Raw genomic sequence first — 20,320 nt, 5'->3', positions numbered from 1 at the left:
GAGTTCCTTCAGATCTTCCTTACTTCAATCCACACTGCCACAAAAATAATTTCCCTAACTAATTTGTCATGCCATTGTCCTACTCAATAATATTCAGTGACTTCCCATTTCCCTCAAAAACAAATCTAAGATAATGCAGACATTTCACTAAAGAGTTCAATTTGCCAAGAACAACTAATGTCAGCTGCTCAGGGCAGTTCTCCCATTGGCCATGGCATTGAAAAACAATGACTAATTCTTCTCTTTGACTATCCTTTATTTTAAGTTCCTTGCAGACCACCACCAGCATTATTACCTTGAAAATGTTACTATTAATTGCATCACAAAGGCCTAACATTAAGTAACCAAGTTTTGTTGGTAAAACATTTACAAACTATCTCTTAGGGTGTTTCTTACAAGGTATGATTAGTATTATTATTTATAACACTGTTATCAAGTAGAGTTTCAGACAGCTGCATTTTATAAATTTGTCCTTAAATTCCAATGCTCACAGATTCAAAATTCTAAATAAAATTATGGCAAATTAATTTAGCTATCTAAAATAACAGATGAACTCTGGTTCAACATTAGGAAAGAATCTGTTAAAAAAATATAGCCCGTTAAGAAACTTCAAGTTTCTTTTTCAAGGGATAGTTTCTGTACAAAATAAAATTTACAAAATATATACCTAAAAATAAGAAAAAAATTCAACTATAATGTGTTATCATGCTACGACACTAAAATCTTTATGAAATTTACTAGTATGTAATACAGTCAAGTGGCTTAGTTTTTCTTATTTAAGTCCAATCATTTAAACTGGGTTTTCTAAAGGTAAGTATAAGACAGATTATTCACATCATTTATAGTAAGAGCCACACAGAACAAAATATTAACAAGCTTTCAAAAGGTTATTTTCAAAACACATATAACACTTCTAAGTGATTTAATCCCATGTCTGCAGAGTTTTATGCATGCTTCAATACAAAGAACTTCCTGAACTGAAAAACTGCATTATTAAAGTTAGAGTACCTCTGAATTAGAAAAAGCGTAGACAGAACAAGATGGTGGACGACAGACACAAGGAAGGCACAGAGAGATCAGAACAATGATCAGGTCATTAGGAGGCTGCCCTAGTGAAGGAAAGCTACATGATCTGATTGCAGAGGTAGAGGAAGAAGAAGAACCCACTGGATACAGTGAATCTGAAAAATTTCTTCCTGATGACTGAAGTACTACTGGAAAGAAGAATGAGACCAATTCCGGAAGATCTCCTTCTTCAAGCTTTTGAGGTATTAGATCCAGCTAAACATGGGTTTCTTTCTAAGGAAGAACTGATTAACTATATGACTGAAGAAAGTCAGCCTTTTTCTCAGGAGGAAATGGAAGAAATGTTGTCTGCTGCAATTGATCCAGAATCAAATTCAATTCATTACAAGGACTATATAACAATGATGGTGATAGATGAAAATTAAACACTCTAAAGACTTCATTTCTTTCTTTCTTTCTTTTTAAAATATTTATCTATTTATTTTTGGCTGCACTTGGTCTTAGTTGCAGCATGCGGGATCTAGTTTCCCAACCAGGGATCAAACCCAGGCCCACCACACTGGGAGCGCAGAGTCTTACCCACTGGACCACCAGGGAAGTCCCTCTAAAGACTTCATTTCTAACTGAAAGGATAATTTTAAGAATTGCTTGTCCTTATACATATTCCTGTAAGCACAGCTTCAGTCACATCCAAGCTTTGGTATGTAATATTTTTATTATCATTCAGTTCAAATTATTTTCTAACTCCAATTGAAATTTGTTTTTTGGGGGGTTACTTAGAAGTAGTGTATTTCATAACTTCTAGTTACTTTTTTGTTACTGATTTGTAGCTTAACTACAAGTCAAGAAACACACTTTGTATAATTTTAGTACTTTGAAATTTGTTAAAATTTGCCTTACAGCACAATATGGTCAGTTTTAAAAATGTTCCAAGTGTGCTTGAAAATAATTTGTAATTTAAAGTTTTGGAGTATAGTGACTATATATCTGCTTGTTGAATCAAATTTGCTGCTCACGTTATTTAAGTTTTTTATATCCTTACTAATTTTTTTGGGGGGTGTCTCCGGGTTCTGAAAGCAGTATCCTCTATCAGTGAATGACAGCAGTATGTGAAATCTCCTATTATGATAGTGAATTTCTCTATTTTTTCCTTGTAGCTCTGCTGCTCTATAAGTTGAAGTTAAGTGCATACAAATTTAAAACTTCCTGGTAAATTGGACTTGTTGATATGAAGTGCCCTTGTTTATTTCTAGTAACGCTTTTGCTTTCAAGCCTACTGTATCTGTTATTATATAATTTCCTTTTGGTTTATATTTGCACAGGATATCTTTTCCAGTTCTTTTACTTTCAACTTTTTTGTACCATTGTTTTATTTTTTTAATAAATTTTTAAAATTAAAAAAAAGAAAAACAATCTTTTAACCTTATATTTATATAGGAATATATTAACAGAAGTGTTCCAAAATTGTATGAAATTCCTGAAATTCTAAAATGCCCTGATATAATGTTATCAGTCCTAATTTAACAATTTATGTCACAGAAATAAGCAAATCTGTTTGTTAATCCCATTACAATGACCTCTCATTAGGTCTTTAATAATAAACATTTTCAGAAGGGAGGGACAAATTGGGAGATGGGGATTCACATATACACCTTACTATACAGAAAACAGATAACTAATAAGGACCTACTGTATAGCACAGGGAACTCTACTCAATACTCTGTAATGGCCTATATGGGAAAGAATCAAAAAAAAAAAAAAGGTGGATATATGTATATATGTAACTGATTCACTTTGCTGTACACCTGAAATGAACCCATTCTGTAAGTCAAATATACTCCAATAAAAATTAAAAAAAAAAAAAAGAATTGCTTGTCCTTAATTTCACACTTTATCTTATAATTCCTACATATGCTAATTAATGCCTTGTGACAACAATTTCAAGATACTTTGTTTTTTAAAGGTGATCATAACAATTTAAAACAAATTTATTTAGTATGTCTAGCCTTATGGAGTGACAAATTGCTAATTATTTTTAAACTACTCTTAAAATATTAAAAAAAAAAAAAGAAGAGAAAAAGCATGGGGCTTCCTTGGTGGCGCAGTGGTTAAGAGTCTGCCTGCCAACACAGGGGACATGGGTTCGAGCCCTGGTCCGGGAGGATCCCACATGCCGCGGAGCAACTGGGCCTGTGCACCACAACTACTGAGCCTGCGCTCTAGGGTCTGCAAGCCACAACTATTGAAGCCCGTGCACCCTAGAGCCCGTGCTCCACAACAAGAGAAGCCACCACAATGAGAAGCCCGTGCACTGCAACAAAGAGTGGCTCCCGCTCACTGCAACTAGAGAAAGCCCACGCGCAGCAACAGACCCAACATAGCCAAAAAAAACCCACCAAAACTTAAATGCCCTCCTGGCAAAAAGCAGTCATTACAAATACCAACAACATTTTAACATATAGTCAATCATATTAAATTGACACTTAGAAAGCTCCAGCTGACAGCCATCTTCTGAATCCAGGAAATATAGTCACTGCACAGCAAGAATACACCTACGTCCAGACTTTAGCATGCCAATGGAAGTGATTTATCATCACAAAAGACTGAGCTCTAAATCATCCAGTGGAGAACAAAAATAATGGAATTTTTAAAAAAGTACACTAAACATACACATCAAAAGGTTGACAACATCCTATACAGGTTATTATTATAACTAAATTATTAAACAACTATTTTGGATGACGGAGAATACTAGCTCAGAGGAACAAATACTCTGCGCTTTTGCTACACTCTACTTGCTACATTCTAATTAATCTAAAAAATGAATCTATTATTATCTCAATATAATCTATAAATCACCATTGCATGGCATCATTAAACTGAGCAAAAGTTTCAACATGTATCAGTTTGAAATGCCATGCCATGTTGCAGGGTCAGCCATGCAGGAGACAGCTCAATTTCCCAAGCTTGGTATATCTTGAATCATCTGGAATTCCTTTTAGGTTATATAAACTTATAACAATGGAAAGGCCAGATCTAGAAAAAGATGACCGTGAAAACAGCATCTTCAGAAACTGAGGAAAAATGCAAAGTCTAAGGATTTTGGCTCATCATAGCAGAATGAGCAGACCTGCTTCAGAAAAAGACACTGGTTTTCCCAACCACCTTGAGGAGGAAAAAAAAAGAGACTAACACAAAATAAATGCAGTTGTTTTTAACTAAGATACAATTTTTCTTTTCTTTCTTTTTTTTAAAGTTTTGGCAGTAGGAGAGTGTTTTGTTTTTATTAAGCACAAGAAAAGCTATGAACTAAAACTGACTTGGAATGCAATTTTTTCATATAGCTTACAGTAAATGTTTAAAACATATTTATGTGATAAAGCAAGTAGAACAAAATGTTAATGGTAAAATTTTAGTGGTCGGGTATATGAGTGATGAATGTATGATTTTTTAAAACTGTTCTGTATCTCTGAAATTTTCCATAATAAAATGAGGGCTAAAACTAAATCTACCTCTTAGAGTAATGGTGATTAAATAAGATTATGTATACAAGCACATAGCAGTTGCCCAGTAAATGTTAATCTACTTCCTCATCTCTTTTGAACAAAGTCACTTATCCAAAGAATGAGCTGCCTCAGAACTCAAGAACTTCAGGTTCTAGCGATATATATGATATATATCTTTCAGAACTTGAAAAGTCTTCAACAATAAACATGAAGTTCTTTCAAAGGCATAGATGAACTCAGGAGAAAGAGGAATCCCCTAGATGCCAGGAAAAGGAGGGAGGCAGGATTAAAAACCATGGCACCAGAAGCAGAGGAAGGAAGAAGGGGGACTGTTCCATTAACCTAGGGCTTGGGGCTTAATGCCAGGCATAGGACACAAGGTCTTGACCCTTAGCAAGTATAAAACTGGAACTGAGATCACTACACAAGGCTGAAACTGATTCCATACTTTAAATCAAAGAGATCATAACACTGAAAACTGATCACATGGAAGTATTTCCACACATTTAGAGAAAAGAAAAATCTGATTGCTTATAAACAACTTTCATCTTCCTAGAGAAAATGGGAAGGAACATAACTGCTTGATATGACAAATAAAAGGCTGGCACATGAACTTGACCTGACTTGCCCAGATAACTGTGACAGAACTTGCTAGTTGTCTTGCTAGCATTTTGTGCTCCCCTTTTCACAGTGGGGAGCTGTCACCAGGAGCGCATTACCCAGTCCCCTGTGTATCTAGGTGCTGCATGTGAAGAGTTCTCGCCTGTGGAATGTGAACAAAAGAGTTGATCACCTCGAGGCCAGGGCTTTTAAGAACTTGTGGTTGGGGGACTTCCCTGGTGGTGCAGTGGTTAAGAATCTGCCTGCCAATGCAGGGAACACGGGTTCGAGCCCTGGTTCAGGAAGATCCCACATGCTGCAAAGCAACTAAGCCCGTGAGCCACAACTACTGAAGCCCACGTGCCTAGAGCCCGTGCTCCACAACAAGAGAAGCCACCGCAATGAGAAATGAAAAGCCCGAGCACTGCAGTGAAGAGTAGCCCCCACTCGCCACAACTAGAGAAAGCTCACGTGCACCGTCGAAGATCCAACGCAGCCCAAAATAAAAAAAAAAGAACTTGTGGTTGAATTTTATGGTATGTCAATTATATGGAAGGAAGGGTAATAAGGACTTAAAAAAAAAAAAAGAAAAAGCAGCAGGCAGGGTTTCTAATTCTCTTGTCTGCCTGAAAGTGGAAGACTCTAAAGCCCTAGGAAATAGGACCACAAGTCGGGAGGAACCAGGGTCTCCCGATCACCAGATGGCTGACAGTCTTCCACAACTTCTCTTGCGGTAAGCCACTGGTAGTTTGGGGTTTGGTATGGCAGTTAGTTTTGCCCTAAATAATACATTAAGGAAATCTTTTATCTTCTAAGTTGGTGAAAGGCTTGGCTCAACCCAGTTACAAACAAGCTGACCTTGGCACAAAATGAAATTATACCTGTGGAACTCTCATATTGAGATAGTTTAGTCAACATGAGCAATGGGGAAAAAAAAAGGTCTTTATCTTAATTTTTTAAAAAAAGTTAAATGGGTAACACATACATACAGCTCAAATATTTTTTTAAAAAATCAAAAATATAGGAAATTCCCTGGTGGTCAGTGGTTAGAACTCGGCACTTCCACTGCCATGGGCCTGGGTTCAATCCCTGGCTGGGGAACTACGATCCCACAAGCTACACGGCGCAGCCAAAAAGAAAAAAAGTCAAAAATATAAAGAATAGAGTGGAAAGTTTCCCACCCATTCTTATCCTCCATTAGCCCTAATTTCTTCTGTACCCTCTGGAGCATTCTAATGCAGATACAAGCAAATATTAATAAATATTATTATTCTTATTTTTCCCCTTTGATTGTAAAAAAGGTAGTATACTATACAAAGCGGTAACTTTACTTTCTTAATTTAGTCACAGATCTTGGAGCTCTTTCCATACTTGACATAAAGAGTTTCTTTTCCACAGTAATACAAGAGTTCATTGTATTGATGCACAGTAAATTTATTTAATCACTTCCTTATTGAAGGGTGTTAGGTTGTTTCCAATTGTTTGCTATTACCAAAAAAAAAAAAAACTTCAATTAAATACCTCCTACACACTGATCATACTGTTATGTATAGATTTTCAGAAGTAGGATTGTTAGCTCAAAAGACAGATATATACATTTGCAATTTTAATAAATAATGCTCAATCTCCTTTTCTAACAAATTCTTCTATTCATTTCCATTTGATAGATCAGAAGATAAACTTCAAGGAATGGTGATTTCTACTTCTGCTCACAAAGGATTACTTACCACAGAAATTGCCCCCAGAGTAATTAACAACTAGACAAAATATATGAAATAATTTTCAGTCACTGGACAACAGGCAGCATAAGCCTATGATCCCTGAGAGAAGTGAAACAATGTGAGCCTGAAGACCACCCCATCTTACTGCCAGGAGGTGGTTTCTAGGCTGCAGCACAGGGAGGAGGAACCCAAACAGACTCTAGTGTACTTGCTGAGTAGAGGAGAGAAATCAAAGTTCAGGGGATCGAAGGCAGCCAGAATTTGCAAGACAGAGAGAATAATGGAAAGGAGAGCTGTACAAAGATCCCAGGAGATCTTCAGAGGGACCGCCCTGAGTCAAGTCCTATCCTATGTGTGTGCAGTGGGAAACGAAACACTGAAAAGCAAATACGTCAAATAATTCTTGAAGCTCACAAGGCAGGGAGTAGTTCATTCCCACCAACCAGAAAGGAGAGACCTCACATAACTTGGGACATTGGGTAGAGTCCCAGAAGAGTCACATCTCAGCAGTAGAATTAAAGTAGACATAGACTAAAGGCTGCTCCGGACTTGCCCTAACAAAGTTTAAAAGCAAGCCTCAAAAGGATCAAACTCATCTCCATGTAACCTGTGTGCCAGACAAAATCTAACACTCTTTAAGGGAATTCGACCAAATTCAGCAAAGATGTAAAATGCACAATGACCAACACCCAATTAAAAAAATCACCACACATGCAAAGAAGTAGGAATGTGACCACAAGAAAAATTAATCAGTGGAAAAAGACCAAGAAATGACAGATGATGGAATTAGCAGATGAGGACCTTTGTAAAACAGCTATTACAAACGCATTCAAGGTTGTAAAGGAAAATATGAACATAACGAAGAGAGGAATGGAATATATATGTAAGATCCAAATCAAACCTCTACAGATGAAACATAGAGTATCTAAAATAAACGATATACTGGACAGATGGTACTAACAGCAGACTGGAAACCACAGAAGAAAAGACCTTATGAACCTAAAAATACAGCAACAGTAATAATCCAAAATGAAACGGGGGGGAAACCCAACCCCACTGCTGGTGGGGAGAGGAGGGTAAAGAAAAGAGCCTCACGATTGTGAGACGATAGCAAGCAATGTAACCTGTGGAAGATTAGCGCCCAGGAGAGGAGAACAGAAAAATTATTTTAAGAAATAGGGGCATACAGTATGTGTTCAAATATTTGTTGGCAGATTTAAATAAAAATGGGCTATAAAAATAATTAAAAATATGAAAATATATCATTTATGTAAATGTGAAAATTATCAGAGAAGCAATGTGGTAACACGGAAAAACAGAGGCTTTAAATTTAAAAAGGCTTGAGTTGGCGTCTAAGCTCTGTTTCTTAATACTTACAAGACTTGGCCAAATCATAATCCATCTGATTCTTGTGGTTTTTCTGTCTATAAAATACGGCTGATATCTGTCCTATCTACCACATACCATTATCAAGAACTGCAAATGAGATTAAAAGGATTCCATAAACTAAATGTTAGCTAGCAACTTAACTCAGAGTAACTAAATATTTAGGGAGAAGGTCGTTAGGTCAATACTCAGTTTTTAAAAAGCCAAGTATATTTGGTGAGTTCTTCCCTGACATTTATACCTGGTTCCACATTTCCCCTATTGTAAGAGAAGTAAGAAAAGTTTTTCGGAATACATTATTTTTTAAGAAACAAAACTCTCATGCCACCTTTTTTTATGCCAAATAATCATCTTGCTTATTAATTAACCCCTACAGTGAGTGCTCAGTAAATATTTCACAAATGAATGAGTAAAAATATAAAACAATCTACACTGGTTCTCTTCTTTTGGTCCTAGGGGCAGATACACCAAATGAGAAGCTGGGAAAAAAATTTCAGGAAGACTCCCAAGGGGAAAACCCTACACTAAAATGACTAAATTTCTCCTGTCTCTAGAGTTTAAGATGATACAAAAGGAAACAATGATATTGCTACAGAAGCATATACTGCTTACTCAAAACCTGAGCAAGATGAACAACAGACTGAACCATATGAAACTGCTTTTTATAAATCAAGTATGATCAAATATTAGTAATTCTTATGGTTCAGCCTGCTAGTAAAAACAAGCCAGAAAACAATGCTTAAAGGAGAACTGGTAGGGGGTAGGGGCAGTGGACTGTGCAAAGGGAAAGGTAATGAGCAACAGTCTGGGGCAGATACTTCTCAAATCACTGAATATAAAATCTTTGCCAACAAAACATTTACATAAAAACTCAACAGCTGTAACTGGCACTCTCTGGAAGCCAATACCATTAAACGACTTGGGGGAAAGGTAGTGAACAGTAGGATATCATGTACGGAGCTGGTGGGAAGCAGGGCTGGAGAATGGAGAAGCAGCCTGAGACCATGGGCTAAAGAATGTGAATTTGTTTCCAAAAGAGGAAGGGAACCATACCAATCTCTTCCGACTTCCACTTTCACTGCTCTAATTTCTCCTGTTTCAGATGATACTTTCAAGTTGAAAATCAATATACAATCGTATAAATTCTTGAAACTTCTTATAATGATTTAAAAAAAGAAAACCAACAACTCTACACACTAAAAGCTTTTATCTATACACATGTCAGGTCCTAATCTAGCAAATCAGAGTTTAAATAAGAGATTGTGGATTTTTTTTTTTTTTTTTTGCCACACCATGTGGCATGTGGGATCTTAGTTCCACCAGGGATTGAACCCGTGCCCCCTACATTGGGAGTGCAGAGTCTTAACCACTGGACCCCAGGGAAGTCCCGAGATTGTGGAATTTTGTCTATTTCAAAACTATTCAAAACTAACTCTACTACCTAATTACCTCAGAAAGAAGGCTTACATACTGAGAATATATTGTGCTGTCCTTAATGTATGATTAATTTATGTATTTATACTTCAATATAGACTGTTTCATAGGCCAGAAAATGTTCCCACCTTAACAACATAAAAGTCCTTACATATTACTTTCCCTCTGAAAAGTTGCCAACGTTCAGGAAAATTTAAGTGATTTTTATATTTATCTGGTTTTACAAAGGGCAAAAAGATAACAATCAATGCCTTCTGTTTCTCAGCTAATAAAAGTTACTTAGTCATTCCATTCTACAGAGGGAGGATGTTTTAAGCAACACAGTCTTCAGAAATAGAAGAACTAATTTTTTTCCTCTTATATCAAAGAACAGAGATTTCCTTTGTCTGATAAGCAGTATATTCCAAATTTAGGCATCATTTAGGCCAAGAGAATGAAAGCACATTTGGTAGAACTGAATTCCTTCACCCAGAGAATTCACTCCTTTGCACTCCACAACCTCAAAGTGTACACATTTTAAATACCTGGTAAAGACTCTACAAAAAGTTGTGTTTTTTTTTTAAATACTACCTTTATTTTTTTTTAAATAAAATTTTATTTATTTATTTATTTTTATTTTTGGCTGCCTTGGGTCTTTGTTGCTGCGCGCGGGCTTTTCTCTAGTTGCGGTGAGTAGGGGCTACTCTTCATTGCAGTTCCCGGGCTTCTTATTGGGTGGCTTCTCTTGCTGCAGAGCACGGGGCTCTAGGCGCGTGGACTTCAGTAGTTGTGGCACTCGGGCTCAGTAGCTGTGGCTCGCAGGCTCTAGAGCGCAGGCTCAGTAGTTGTGGTGCACGGGCTTAGTTGCTCCGCAACATGTGGGATCTTCCCGGACCACGGCTCGAACCCGTGTCCCCTGCACTGGCAGGCGCATTCTTAACCACTGAGCCACCAGGGAAGTCCTATAAAAAGTTTTTGACCTTACTACTCTTCAAGTAAGTTCAACTACAGCTTTCTTGAAGAAGCCTTGGAAGGATTATAATAAAAGGTGTGGCACATTACAATTTACTTCAGATTTCTCTTAAGACAGTGAACATAAAGCCATATCTTGAAGGACGTCATCTGCAACAACAAAGGGCAGAAAGACCACTGATGGGCAAGGGCAATTTGATGGATGCTCTATATATTTATATTTTTTTCATCCTCTTCATAACCCTGTGGGAGTGGTTTTATACCTCAATTTTACACATAAGAAAAGTGAAGGCTGAAGAGATAAATCTGTCCAAGGTCACAGTAAGTGGTAAGTGAGCTAGGATTTGAATCCAGGACTGCAGTTCCAGAGCCCACTCTTTTACCACTCACCACACTGCTCCTCCTATGATGAGCTCCACATGACTATAGGACCTTATCTCTGCTGATTATTTCATGTGCAACAAGTATGCGCAGTAGATGGCATTAATTAACAAATGGCAGACTTTGTGTGTGATTAAAACTCTCCATTATATTCCCTTCTCCCTCCTTGAAGTTTTTGTTCACTTTATGTTGTTTATCACATTACGGAGCTGATTTGGCCAGCATAGGAACTTTGGGAATTCTGTTAAGTGACTTGCAGTCTGTCTTTCTACGTTAAGTTAAATTACAAATGAAACCTTCCTAGACATCAGAGCATTTTCTTTAAACATGATTTTTCTCTTTCATTTTTTTTTTGGTAACTCTGCATTTGAATTGATTTATAACATATGCACATTCTCCTGGTTAATTTCTCTCACATATCATTTCACTTCACTGTTTATCTTCCTTATGATTTTAAGTATACATCATATTTGGTTTTTTTTTTTAAAGGAACACAAAAATGCTTTAAGAGTTTGTTCTTTGTTCTATTTTACAAGGATACAGATCCAGGAATTCAACCAAGTACCCATTTTCACCTTGACTCCCCCTGTACAGAGTTATAATGTTATTCAAGGCTTCAATAGGAGAATTTAGAGGTACTGTAAACACCATGCAGTCGCTCTAACATAATATTCTAATTTCAGTAAAATTATTAAAACTGAATGAAAATAAATGTCTGGTTCTCTTAATTCATTGTTTTTAGATTCCAGTCCACACTTCTTGTTCCTCCACACTCTATTTTAATGCAGATACAAGGGTTAGTACTGGCACAGTTCTGAGGGCCATCACTTGACATTCTTTCTTAAGTTTTAAATATATCTAACTCAATCAAATAAAGATGAGTCACTTACTGGCTTCCAGTTTTATGAGTACAGCTCCTCTTAATCTGAAGGAGCTACTGTACTCCTTTACAACTCATAAAGTCGGCATGAGGAAAATGACATCCATCTACTAACCAGGCATTTTAAGGTGGCTAAATTAAGAATTTCATGATACGAACATCGATTTAAGACTGAAAAGCAGTGAAGAGTTTTTTTCTGATTCTCCCAACCATTTCCTCTACGATATGCACATAGCATTTAATTTATCTTTCTCTTATGGTACTTACTACTTTATAACTTGTATTATAGTTTTAATACAGATACCTTTTTCTTCTTCCAGATGAGTGCTGTCCAACAGAAATATAATGGAAGCCACATATATTACTTTATGTCTTCTAGTAGTCACATTAAAAAATAAAAAGTAAAACTGGCTTTAATAATGTTTTTAACCCAATATATCCAAAATATTATCATTTAAACATGTAATCAATATAAAAACTGAGACAGGAATTCCCTGGCAGTACAGTGGTTGGGGCTCTGTGCTTTCACTGTCGAGGTCCCGGTTTCGATTGCTGGTGGGGGAACTAGGATCCCGCAAGCTGTGCAGCGCACCCCTACCCGCCCAAAATTGAGATAGTTTACCTTCCTGTGTGCTCTAAGTCTTCAAAATCAAGTGTGCATTTTACACTTACAACGCATCTCAACTCAGACTACTCATATTTCAACTGCTCAGTAGCAACATATATAGCTGGTGACTACCACACTGGACTGCCACAGGCAAAGGGGGAGGGGAAATGAGCCATTTTACAGTTGGACAGACTTGCTTTCAAATATCAATTCCACTACTTACTGGCCCTGAGAGAGTTCCCTCATTTAAAAAATAGTAATAATTAAAATAATACTAATGATATATCTCTCATAGGATTAAATGAGATATAACAGCTAGAGAGCATCTGGTCCCTTAAGGCAGGGCACACAAAAAGCCCTCGATAAATGCTAGGTATTATCATATATTTGTAACCTTTAACACTAAGCACAGTGTCTTGTACACAGTATGTATTCAATAAATGTTTGCTGAAGGAAGAAAAATTAATTTGCATGACATCCTACAAGCCATTTTTTTTTTTTTTGCGGTACGCAGGCCTCTCACTGTTGTGGCCTCTCCCGTTGCGGAGCACAGGCTCCGGACGCGCAAGCTCAGCGGCCATGGCTCACGGTCCCAGATGCTCCGCGGCATGTGGGATCTTCCCGGACCGGGGCACGAACCCGTGTCCCCTGCATCGGCAGGCGGACTCTCAACCACTGCGCCACCAGGGAAGCCCCCTACAAGCCATTTTAACTGCTTCTTTTTAAAATACTACATACATTTCTCATATAAGCAAGAGAAGTTTTTTGGGAGGATTGTTGTTGATGAAATTCGTTTTGAATACATTAGGAGAAATGTATCATCTTATCTCTTGGACTGACAGAGTATTTTATTTTCTTCCAAAGAGCAATGAAATTATTCAGCAACTATATACTGTAAAGCAGTCTTATCAAGAGGCTCCTTAAAAAGTTCCTTCCATAAGTGACAGTGCTATTTTACAGGTAACATTTATCTGTGGGAATATTTTTATCTCAGGGATAAAAACAAATCCCATTTCTGGGCTTTACTTGGAGAACAAGCCAGTGGTGCTTTATAATCTGGACTCTGAAAAAATTCTCAAACTCTCTACTTCAGTACAGTCAGTGCGGCCCCCTTAATTTCTCAAAGCATCTTCCCTTTTCACTTGTGCTTATGATTCCCTTGCAATGTTTTGTATTTCTACAGATGACAGAATCACAAAGTACCAGAGCTGGAAGGATCTTAAGCGATAATCCAGTCTTAGAATTTTCCAAAGCATGTACCATAGGTGGTAAGCAAGATGATTTCTGGTGGTATGTGTTAGTACTGCCTACTTTAATGGTAACATATTTTGTTTAACATAAAAAAGAAAAATATAACTAGCACATCAAACTCAAGAACTCATGTATATCTTCACTTACAACAGGGCTAAACTGTCCCTACTTAAGGGTAAAAAAAAGTGATAAGATTTTTAAGCCAAGAGTAGCAGAGCGGAGTTCCATCCAAGTCTAAATCCTAATTTTGTGCTCTTTTCATTGCCCTAAAGAATTTACTGTCTGTGTGACACCAAGTGATGAACACTCTCTCTTTTTTTTTTTTTTTTGCGGTACGCGGGCCTCTCACTGTTGTGGCCTCTCCCGTTGCGGAGCACAGGCTCCAGATGTGCAGGCTCAGCGGCCATGGCTCACGGGCCCAGCCGCTCCGTGGCATGTGGGATCTTCCCAGACCAGGGCACGAACCCGTGTCCCCTGCATCGGCAGGCGGACTCTCAACCACTGCACCACCAGGGAAGCCCATATAACTGTTTCTTTTTTTTTTTTTTTTTTTTTTTTTGCGGTATGCGGGCCTCTCACTGCTGTGGCCTCTCCCGTTGCGGAGCACAGGCTCCGGATGCGCAGGCCCAGCGGCCATGGCTCACGGGCCCAGCCGCTCCGCGGCACATGGGATCCTCCCAGACCGGGGCACGAACCCGTATCCCCTGCATCGGCAGGCGGACTCTCAACCACTGCGCCACCAGGGAGGCCCCCATATAACTGTTTCTTGATCACAATTCCATTTATCAAACCAACTGTAAGCAATGGTAGTGTCTTAAAGTAGTAGTGTTCTTCCACAATGCTAAGTGCATAATAGGAGATCAATAATGCCTTGATTATGTGGTGAGACTGTTTCCAACCACTGAGAGTCAGCATAGAAGGAAATTCCATATTGGCTCAAACAAAACAATCATAATGTATCCTAAAGCCAAACGATGTTTGGATTAACTGCTGTTTGCATTATTCATTTCACTATTCCACCCGTGAATGAATAAGGAACCAGGAAATGGCACACATATAAATCCTAGAAACTATAAAATACATACATACAGAGAATATACACAGGAAACAACTCATAAAGGTTAAATAATAGGAATCTTAGAAATCGTACTATTTCCCAAACCTCTCATTTAACACATGAGGAAACTGAGACTAGTCCTAGTTTACTCTGTGTGGTGTTCCATTGATTCAATACAAATAGTAGGGGAATATATCTAAATTCTTCCATTATACTAGTACAAATCCTGCTTAAGGTGAGATGGGATCTGAAAATCTTTTCATGAAGCAGAAACTCTACTTGTAATGGACTCAGACTAGTAATTAAATTAGCTTTGTCTAATAATGCCAGTTTGTCCACCTGAGGAATCTATAATACTCCAATGCAAAGATGCTGCTCCTACCCAGTTGTTCTTGGTAGTGAAGAAAAGAGGATTCTAATTCCAGGTGACTCTTCTCCTTTTGTGTGTACTTATGAACCCCTGGCGTTCTCAACAGCCACATACTAATTTCCCTAGCTGCCACCATCCATGGCAGATTAGAAAGAATACAATCTTTGAAGTCAAGGAGAACTTACTGAATACCACCCCTACAACTTAGGATATAACACTGGACAAATTACTTCATCTCTCTGAGCCTGTTTCTCAACTAAGATAATAACACTATTCACCTCACAGGATAAATGAGATAATACAGATATTATGGCATACTATCTTAGGATACGTATAGTTAAGAGAAAGGCTAAGAATAGAAAAAGAAAATGTTCACCTATGAGTTTGAAAGTAAGTTTACAGTTTGTAATGTTGAAATATTCCTGTTCTATATGTAAAATAGTCCATCTTAAACAAGTATTTACAAAGTATTCACTCTGTGTGTGCATAGTTTAGAGATAGTGGTCACAAATTTATAAACTGAAACTGATATATCAAGACAAGGTACCAAGAAATTCAGAAGAAATACTCATAATGCTTTCAAATACTAAAAAAATAACAATTAGGTTCTGTTTTTTTTTTTAAGTCCTTATCAGAGAGTCACACTGAAGTATTTATAACAGAAATGACAGTGTCTGGAACTTGCTTTAAAATATCCATTCTCGGGCTTCCGTGGTGGCGAAGTGGTTGGGAGTCCGCCTGCCGATGCAGGGGACACGGGTTCGTGCCCCAGTCCGGGAAGATCCCACATGCCGTGGAGCGGCTGGGCCCGTGAGCCATGGCCGCTGAGCCTGCGCGTCCGGAGCCTGTGCTCCGCAACGGGAGAGGCCACAACCGAGAGAGGCCCACGTACCGCAAAAAAAAAAAAAAAAAAAAAAAAAAAATCCATTCTCCCAACCCCTGTGATTAAAAAAAAAAAAAAAAAGTGAGGCTAGCTGAAGCTGGGTGATGCGTATGTGGGGAGTCATCATACTATTCTCTCTATTTGTGTTTATGTTTGAAATTTTCCATATTAGAAAGTTTTTTGTTTCTTTTTTTTTAAATCAAACAACAAAAAAAAAACAACCTAAGAGAAACTATGCACATCACTAATAAACTTCTAAAGAACCAACATCTCCACCTGCAACTTCTAAACACAAGATACTATTGGTCGGGACTTCCCTGGTGGCACAGTGGTTAAGAATCTGCCTGCCAAAGCAGGGGACACAGGTTTGAGCCCTGGTCCGGGAAGATCCCACATGCCGCGGCGCAACTAAGCCCGTGCGCCACAACTACTGAAGACCGCGCGCCTAAAGCCCGTGCTCTGCAACAACAGAAGCCACCACAATGAGATGCCCGTGCACCACAACGAAGAGTAGCCCCTGCTCGCCGCAACTAGAGAAAGCCTGCACGCAGCAACGAACACCCAACACAGCCAAAAATAAATAAATAAATTTATTAAAAGAAAAAGATACTGTTGGTCATTTCAGCCAAAAATATATAAAGTATTTAAAAATTACTCTCAACATAAAGCACGTCTTATCTCTTTATCAAATACTAGACAGTAATACCTTTGATATTACTTCTCCTCCACCTGGTAGAACAGCTCAGGATGTATTTTTCCTTTTTACCCTTATACTTTCTAGTTATATATTCTTACAACTAGAACTACTACTAACTTCATATACATACACACACACGTAACCAGGACTACTATCCATCATTACTGCTAATATACCCACTATGTAACAGGGGGCCCGCTGGGTATACTTCACCTTTTAAAAAGTATGACTCAGCTGAGAGGGTTAAAAAAAGAATCCCCCACAACATATAGCCTTAAAAGTGGCCAAAAGGAGAAAAAGCTGTGAACTAATCTTAGTCTATGTGCAGTTTTAATATAGTTCACACATAAAATTTTAATTTGGTGGCATATGATGCATTAGACAAACGGAAAGTATCCGCTGAAATTATTTAAAGGTAAGTATAAATACCTTCAAATAGATTCTCTAAGTGAATTAGTACATAACTTTGAACACTAAAGAGAACCTTAAAATATCTGAACTTAAGACTTAACCTACCCACGTTGTTTCAAAATAAAAATGTGGTTTACTATACTACCATTTAAATACTCACATGCTTTTCCTTTTCATAATTCTAATAGCAAGAACACAGAGAACAATCTTCCCCAAATATGTATCCAAAGGGATACAGAAGCACAAATGTCTACTTTCCTATCAAACTGTCCTACTTACCAAAAAGCACATACAAAACATATTCCACACTTTCACTTCAAATGCGCCTAGCTAGTTTACTTTTTTAATCGTTATGCTCTTTCAAACACATAATTGAGATTTAACTAATTCTCTAAGTGGAATAAAATTTCTTTTTGCTGTCTTTAAAGGAAAAAAGAAGTAGTTTAAAAATAGCTCCACCTCCTAAAAAATATACACAGCTGTTCATGATACTATTCTTTCAATTTTTATGTATATAAAATTGGAGGAAAATTAATTAAATTGGAAATTTGGAAACCCCTGCTCCCCCCAAACCCCCTCTTCCAATTTACATGACACCTTTTCTTTCTCTAGCGCATAAAACGGGCTCCATTAGCTTACTCACCTTCAATCAGTCAACACTATTCACTGAGTCTCAGCACTGAATTAGGTACTCCGAAAAGTTACAAAGGAAATACAGGACCTAGTAACTACCTTCAAAGAGTTTAAATCCCTATAAAGGAAGAAAAACGTAGTTACCAAAAGAATACCCCTGCTGAGAATCTTACAGTCAAAGGTGGAGCAGGGACTGCATTTTCAGGCCAGGTTCTTTACACTAACTAATGCAAGAAAGATAGTACCTACCAAATTAAACAGACTCCAAAGGTGGTCAAAGCTAAGTTATTTATAGATTATATATGCTGCTACACACTTCTACATGCATGACAAAGGAAGACTGCTCCTGTGAGTGACTGTTTCCAAATGTCCCCAAGGCACGTAAAGAGACATGTACTCCTTGAATGGGCCACTTTTTGCCACTTTCCTTAATAACATCCTGTTTCTACCACAAACTGCTTAACCAAATGTTTGGTCGTCAATATTAGGATCCTAGTTTGAGAGAACAGCATCTATTATATATCCTCGAAGCCCAACTAGAAAATTTCAAGAAGCTTGACAGAGTTAAGAATCATAGCTGTTATGGACTAGAGGAGTAGTTGAAGAATAAAGAATAACAAGGGATTATCTTCCTAGTTTTCAAATTGTAGATAAGTCATCTAAGGCCCCACATTTCTGGTGGCTCTAGAAATTTCCCTTCTCGCTGTCTCCTGAGCATGTATATCTTTTCCTCCTGTGAATTACTCTGCGTGGAATACCAGAGCAAATATCACAGGGGGATGAGGGGGGAAAAAACTGCCAAAACTAGCATTTTTCTACAAGCCAGTGGTTTTCCTATGACCATGAACACCTTAGACAATTCTCTTAACAATTTCCCAAATAAAATATTATCCAGCGGTGGCTTCTTTCTGTCAACCTTTGGGCCTAATTCTATATACCTAAACCTTAAAATAAAAGTATCCCTACCAGATTTGCTCCCAAACTTTGGTAACTGTCAAAAATGCACTTACGTCTGTAGCATTAAATCCAGAGAAGAAATTCTCTGTTACTTAACTGAATCACATCAAACAACATCAAACCTAGACTGTATTAAAAGGTACTGTTAAAATCATATTCAGACGTCAGAAAGGCAAAGACCCCACAATCCATCTTCAAATACTGCCCCAACTTTTCAAGCTCTGGGACTCTAAATCACTTGGAGTAATAGCTTACACTTGAGATTCATTACAAATTGACCAAAAGAAATGAAGAAGCAGAAGAAGGGGGAAAAAAGCATATATTAGCTTCAGCAGCTGGTAAATAATAGGAATTTTTGAATTACAAAAGAATAGGGTAAAGACAGTAAATTCGGTTGCTGTCTACAATACACATCAGAATAGAACCAGTTACCTAAACAAACATTATCTACTGCCAATAAACAGCAGGGCATTCTTTAACAGCTGAAGTACGCCAACCATTTTTCATGTTTAAAAGGGTTGCTACAAATTATCCAAGTCGAAACGGATGGCAAAATCCTAAACAGGTTTTCACCGAGGAGCCACCGCGCTTAGAGCATCACACAAAAGACCGGAGCAAATATAAACACGCTCTGGGCCTTCGCCGACTGCAGCCGGGAGCTGGGGTCTGCGTCCCAGACCCCCGCACCCAGAGGTAATGAAAGGTGGGGGTGGGGTCCCTTTCTTGGAATGCGCCGGGGAGCGAGGGGCAGAGAGGGAAGGAGCGAGCGCAGCTCAGAGGAAGCGAGAGAAGCAGCAGACCGTCGTCAGCGGCTTCCAAGGCCGGCGACACCGTCGGGCCCGCACCAGGCCTGGACCTCCCGGCCCCGTCCTGCCTCCTCACCTCCCTCACGTCCTGCAAGCACTCCAGCACCGCCAGGTTGTTGCTCCAGGTATGCTTGGGACACACACGGGTCACGTCCTCCCTGCAGGACTCTTCCTCCGCCAGCTTCCAGCCCCCGCCAGCCCCGCCAGGCCCTGATCCGCCCCGCCGGGCCGGAGACCCACCCGCCGGGAAAGGCGGCTGCGGCTGCTGAGGCGGTTGTTGCTGCTGCTGCTGCTGTTGCTGCTGCTGCTGCTGCTGCTGCTGGAACTGAGCTGACTGAGGCAGCTGGAGCTGACCCCCTAGAGCGCCGCCTCCAGGCTGCCCTCCGAGGGGCAGAAGGTTTGCCCCCGGGCCCTGGCCTGGGCTGTGGCCTCCCTGGCCCGGGAGTTTCTCGGCCCCGGCCGCCGCGAGCAGCAGTAGCTGCAGCGCCGCCGACAAGCGGAACATCCTCCGTACACGTCCACACGCCGCCATCTTGAGTCCGCGGCGAGCTCGACGCACCCGCCGGCGCGGCGTATTTAAATGAGGGGGCGGGGCGTCAGGCGGGGCCCGGCGGCGTCCATCCGAGCCCTTCCTCTGCTGGCTCAGACCCGCCAGCTGGGAGCAAAGCCCGGGAGTGGCCGAGCTCCGAATGGCCCACGCCCCGGACCTCGGCGGGCGGGAAAGCTGCGCTCTCTGCCGGGGGCGTTTCTGGTGCTCCTTAAG

General features: G+C 39.3%; 1 protein-coding gene across 2 annotated transcripts in view; it reads right to left on the bottom strand.

The window, feature by feature from the left end:
* GLG1 (golgi glycoprotein 1) overlaps positions 1 to 20,120 on the bottom strand; it is a 147,446-nt gene extending 127,326 nt beyond the window's left edge. For both annotated transcript variants that reach the window (XM_082606384.1, XM_082606383.1), the window contains exon 1: positions 19,634 to 20,120. In XM_082606384.1, coding sequence (XP_082462510.1) covers positions 19,634 to 20,089 — 456 coding nt within the window. In that variant the 5' untranslated portion in view covers positions 20,090 to 20,120. The remainder of the gene's footprint in view (positions 1 to 19,633) is intronic.
* Positions 20,121 to 20,320: the final 200 nt, after the last annotated feature.

Source organism: Mesoplodon mirus, assembly GCF_964341445.2.
Source record: "Mesoplodon mirus genome assembly, chromosome: 19".
Taxonomy (NCBI): Eukaryota; Metazoa; Chordata; class Mammalia; order Artiodactyla; family Ziphiidae; genus Mesoplodon; species Mesoplodon mirus.
Note: the sequence above shows the minus strand (reverse complement) of the source record. Positions and strands in the feature narration are given on the sequence as shown.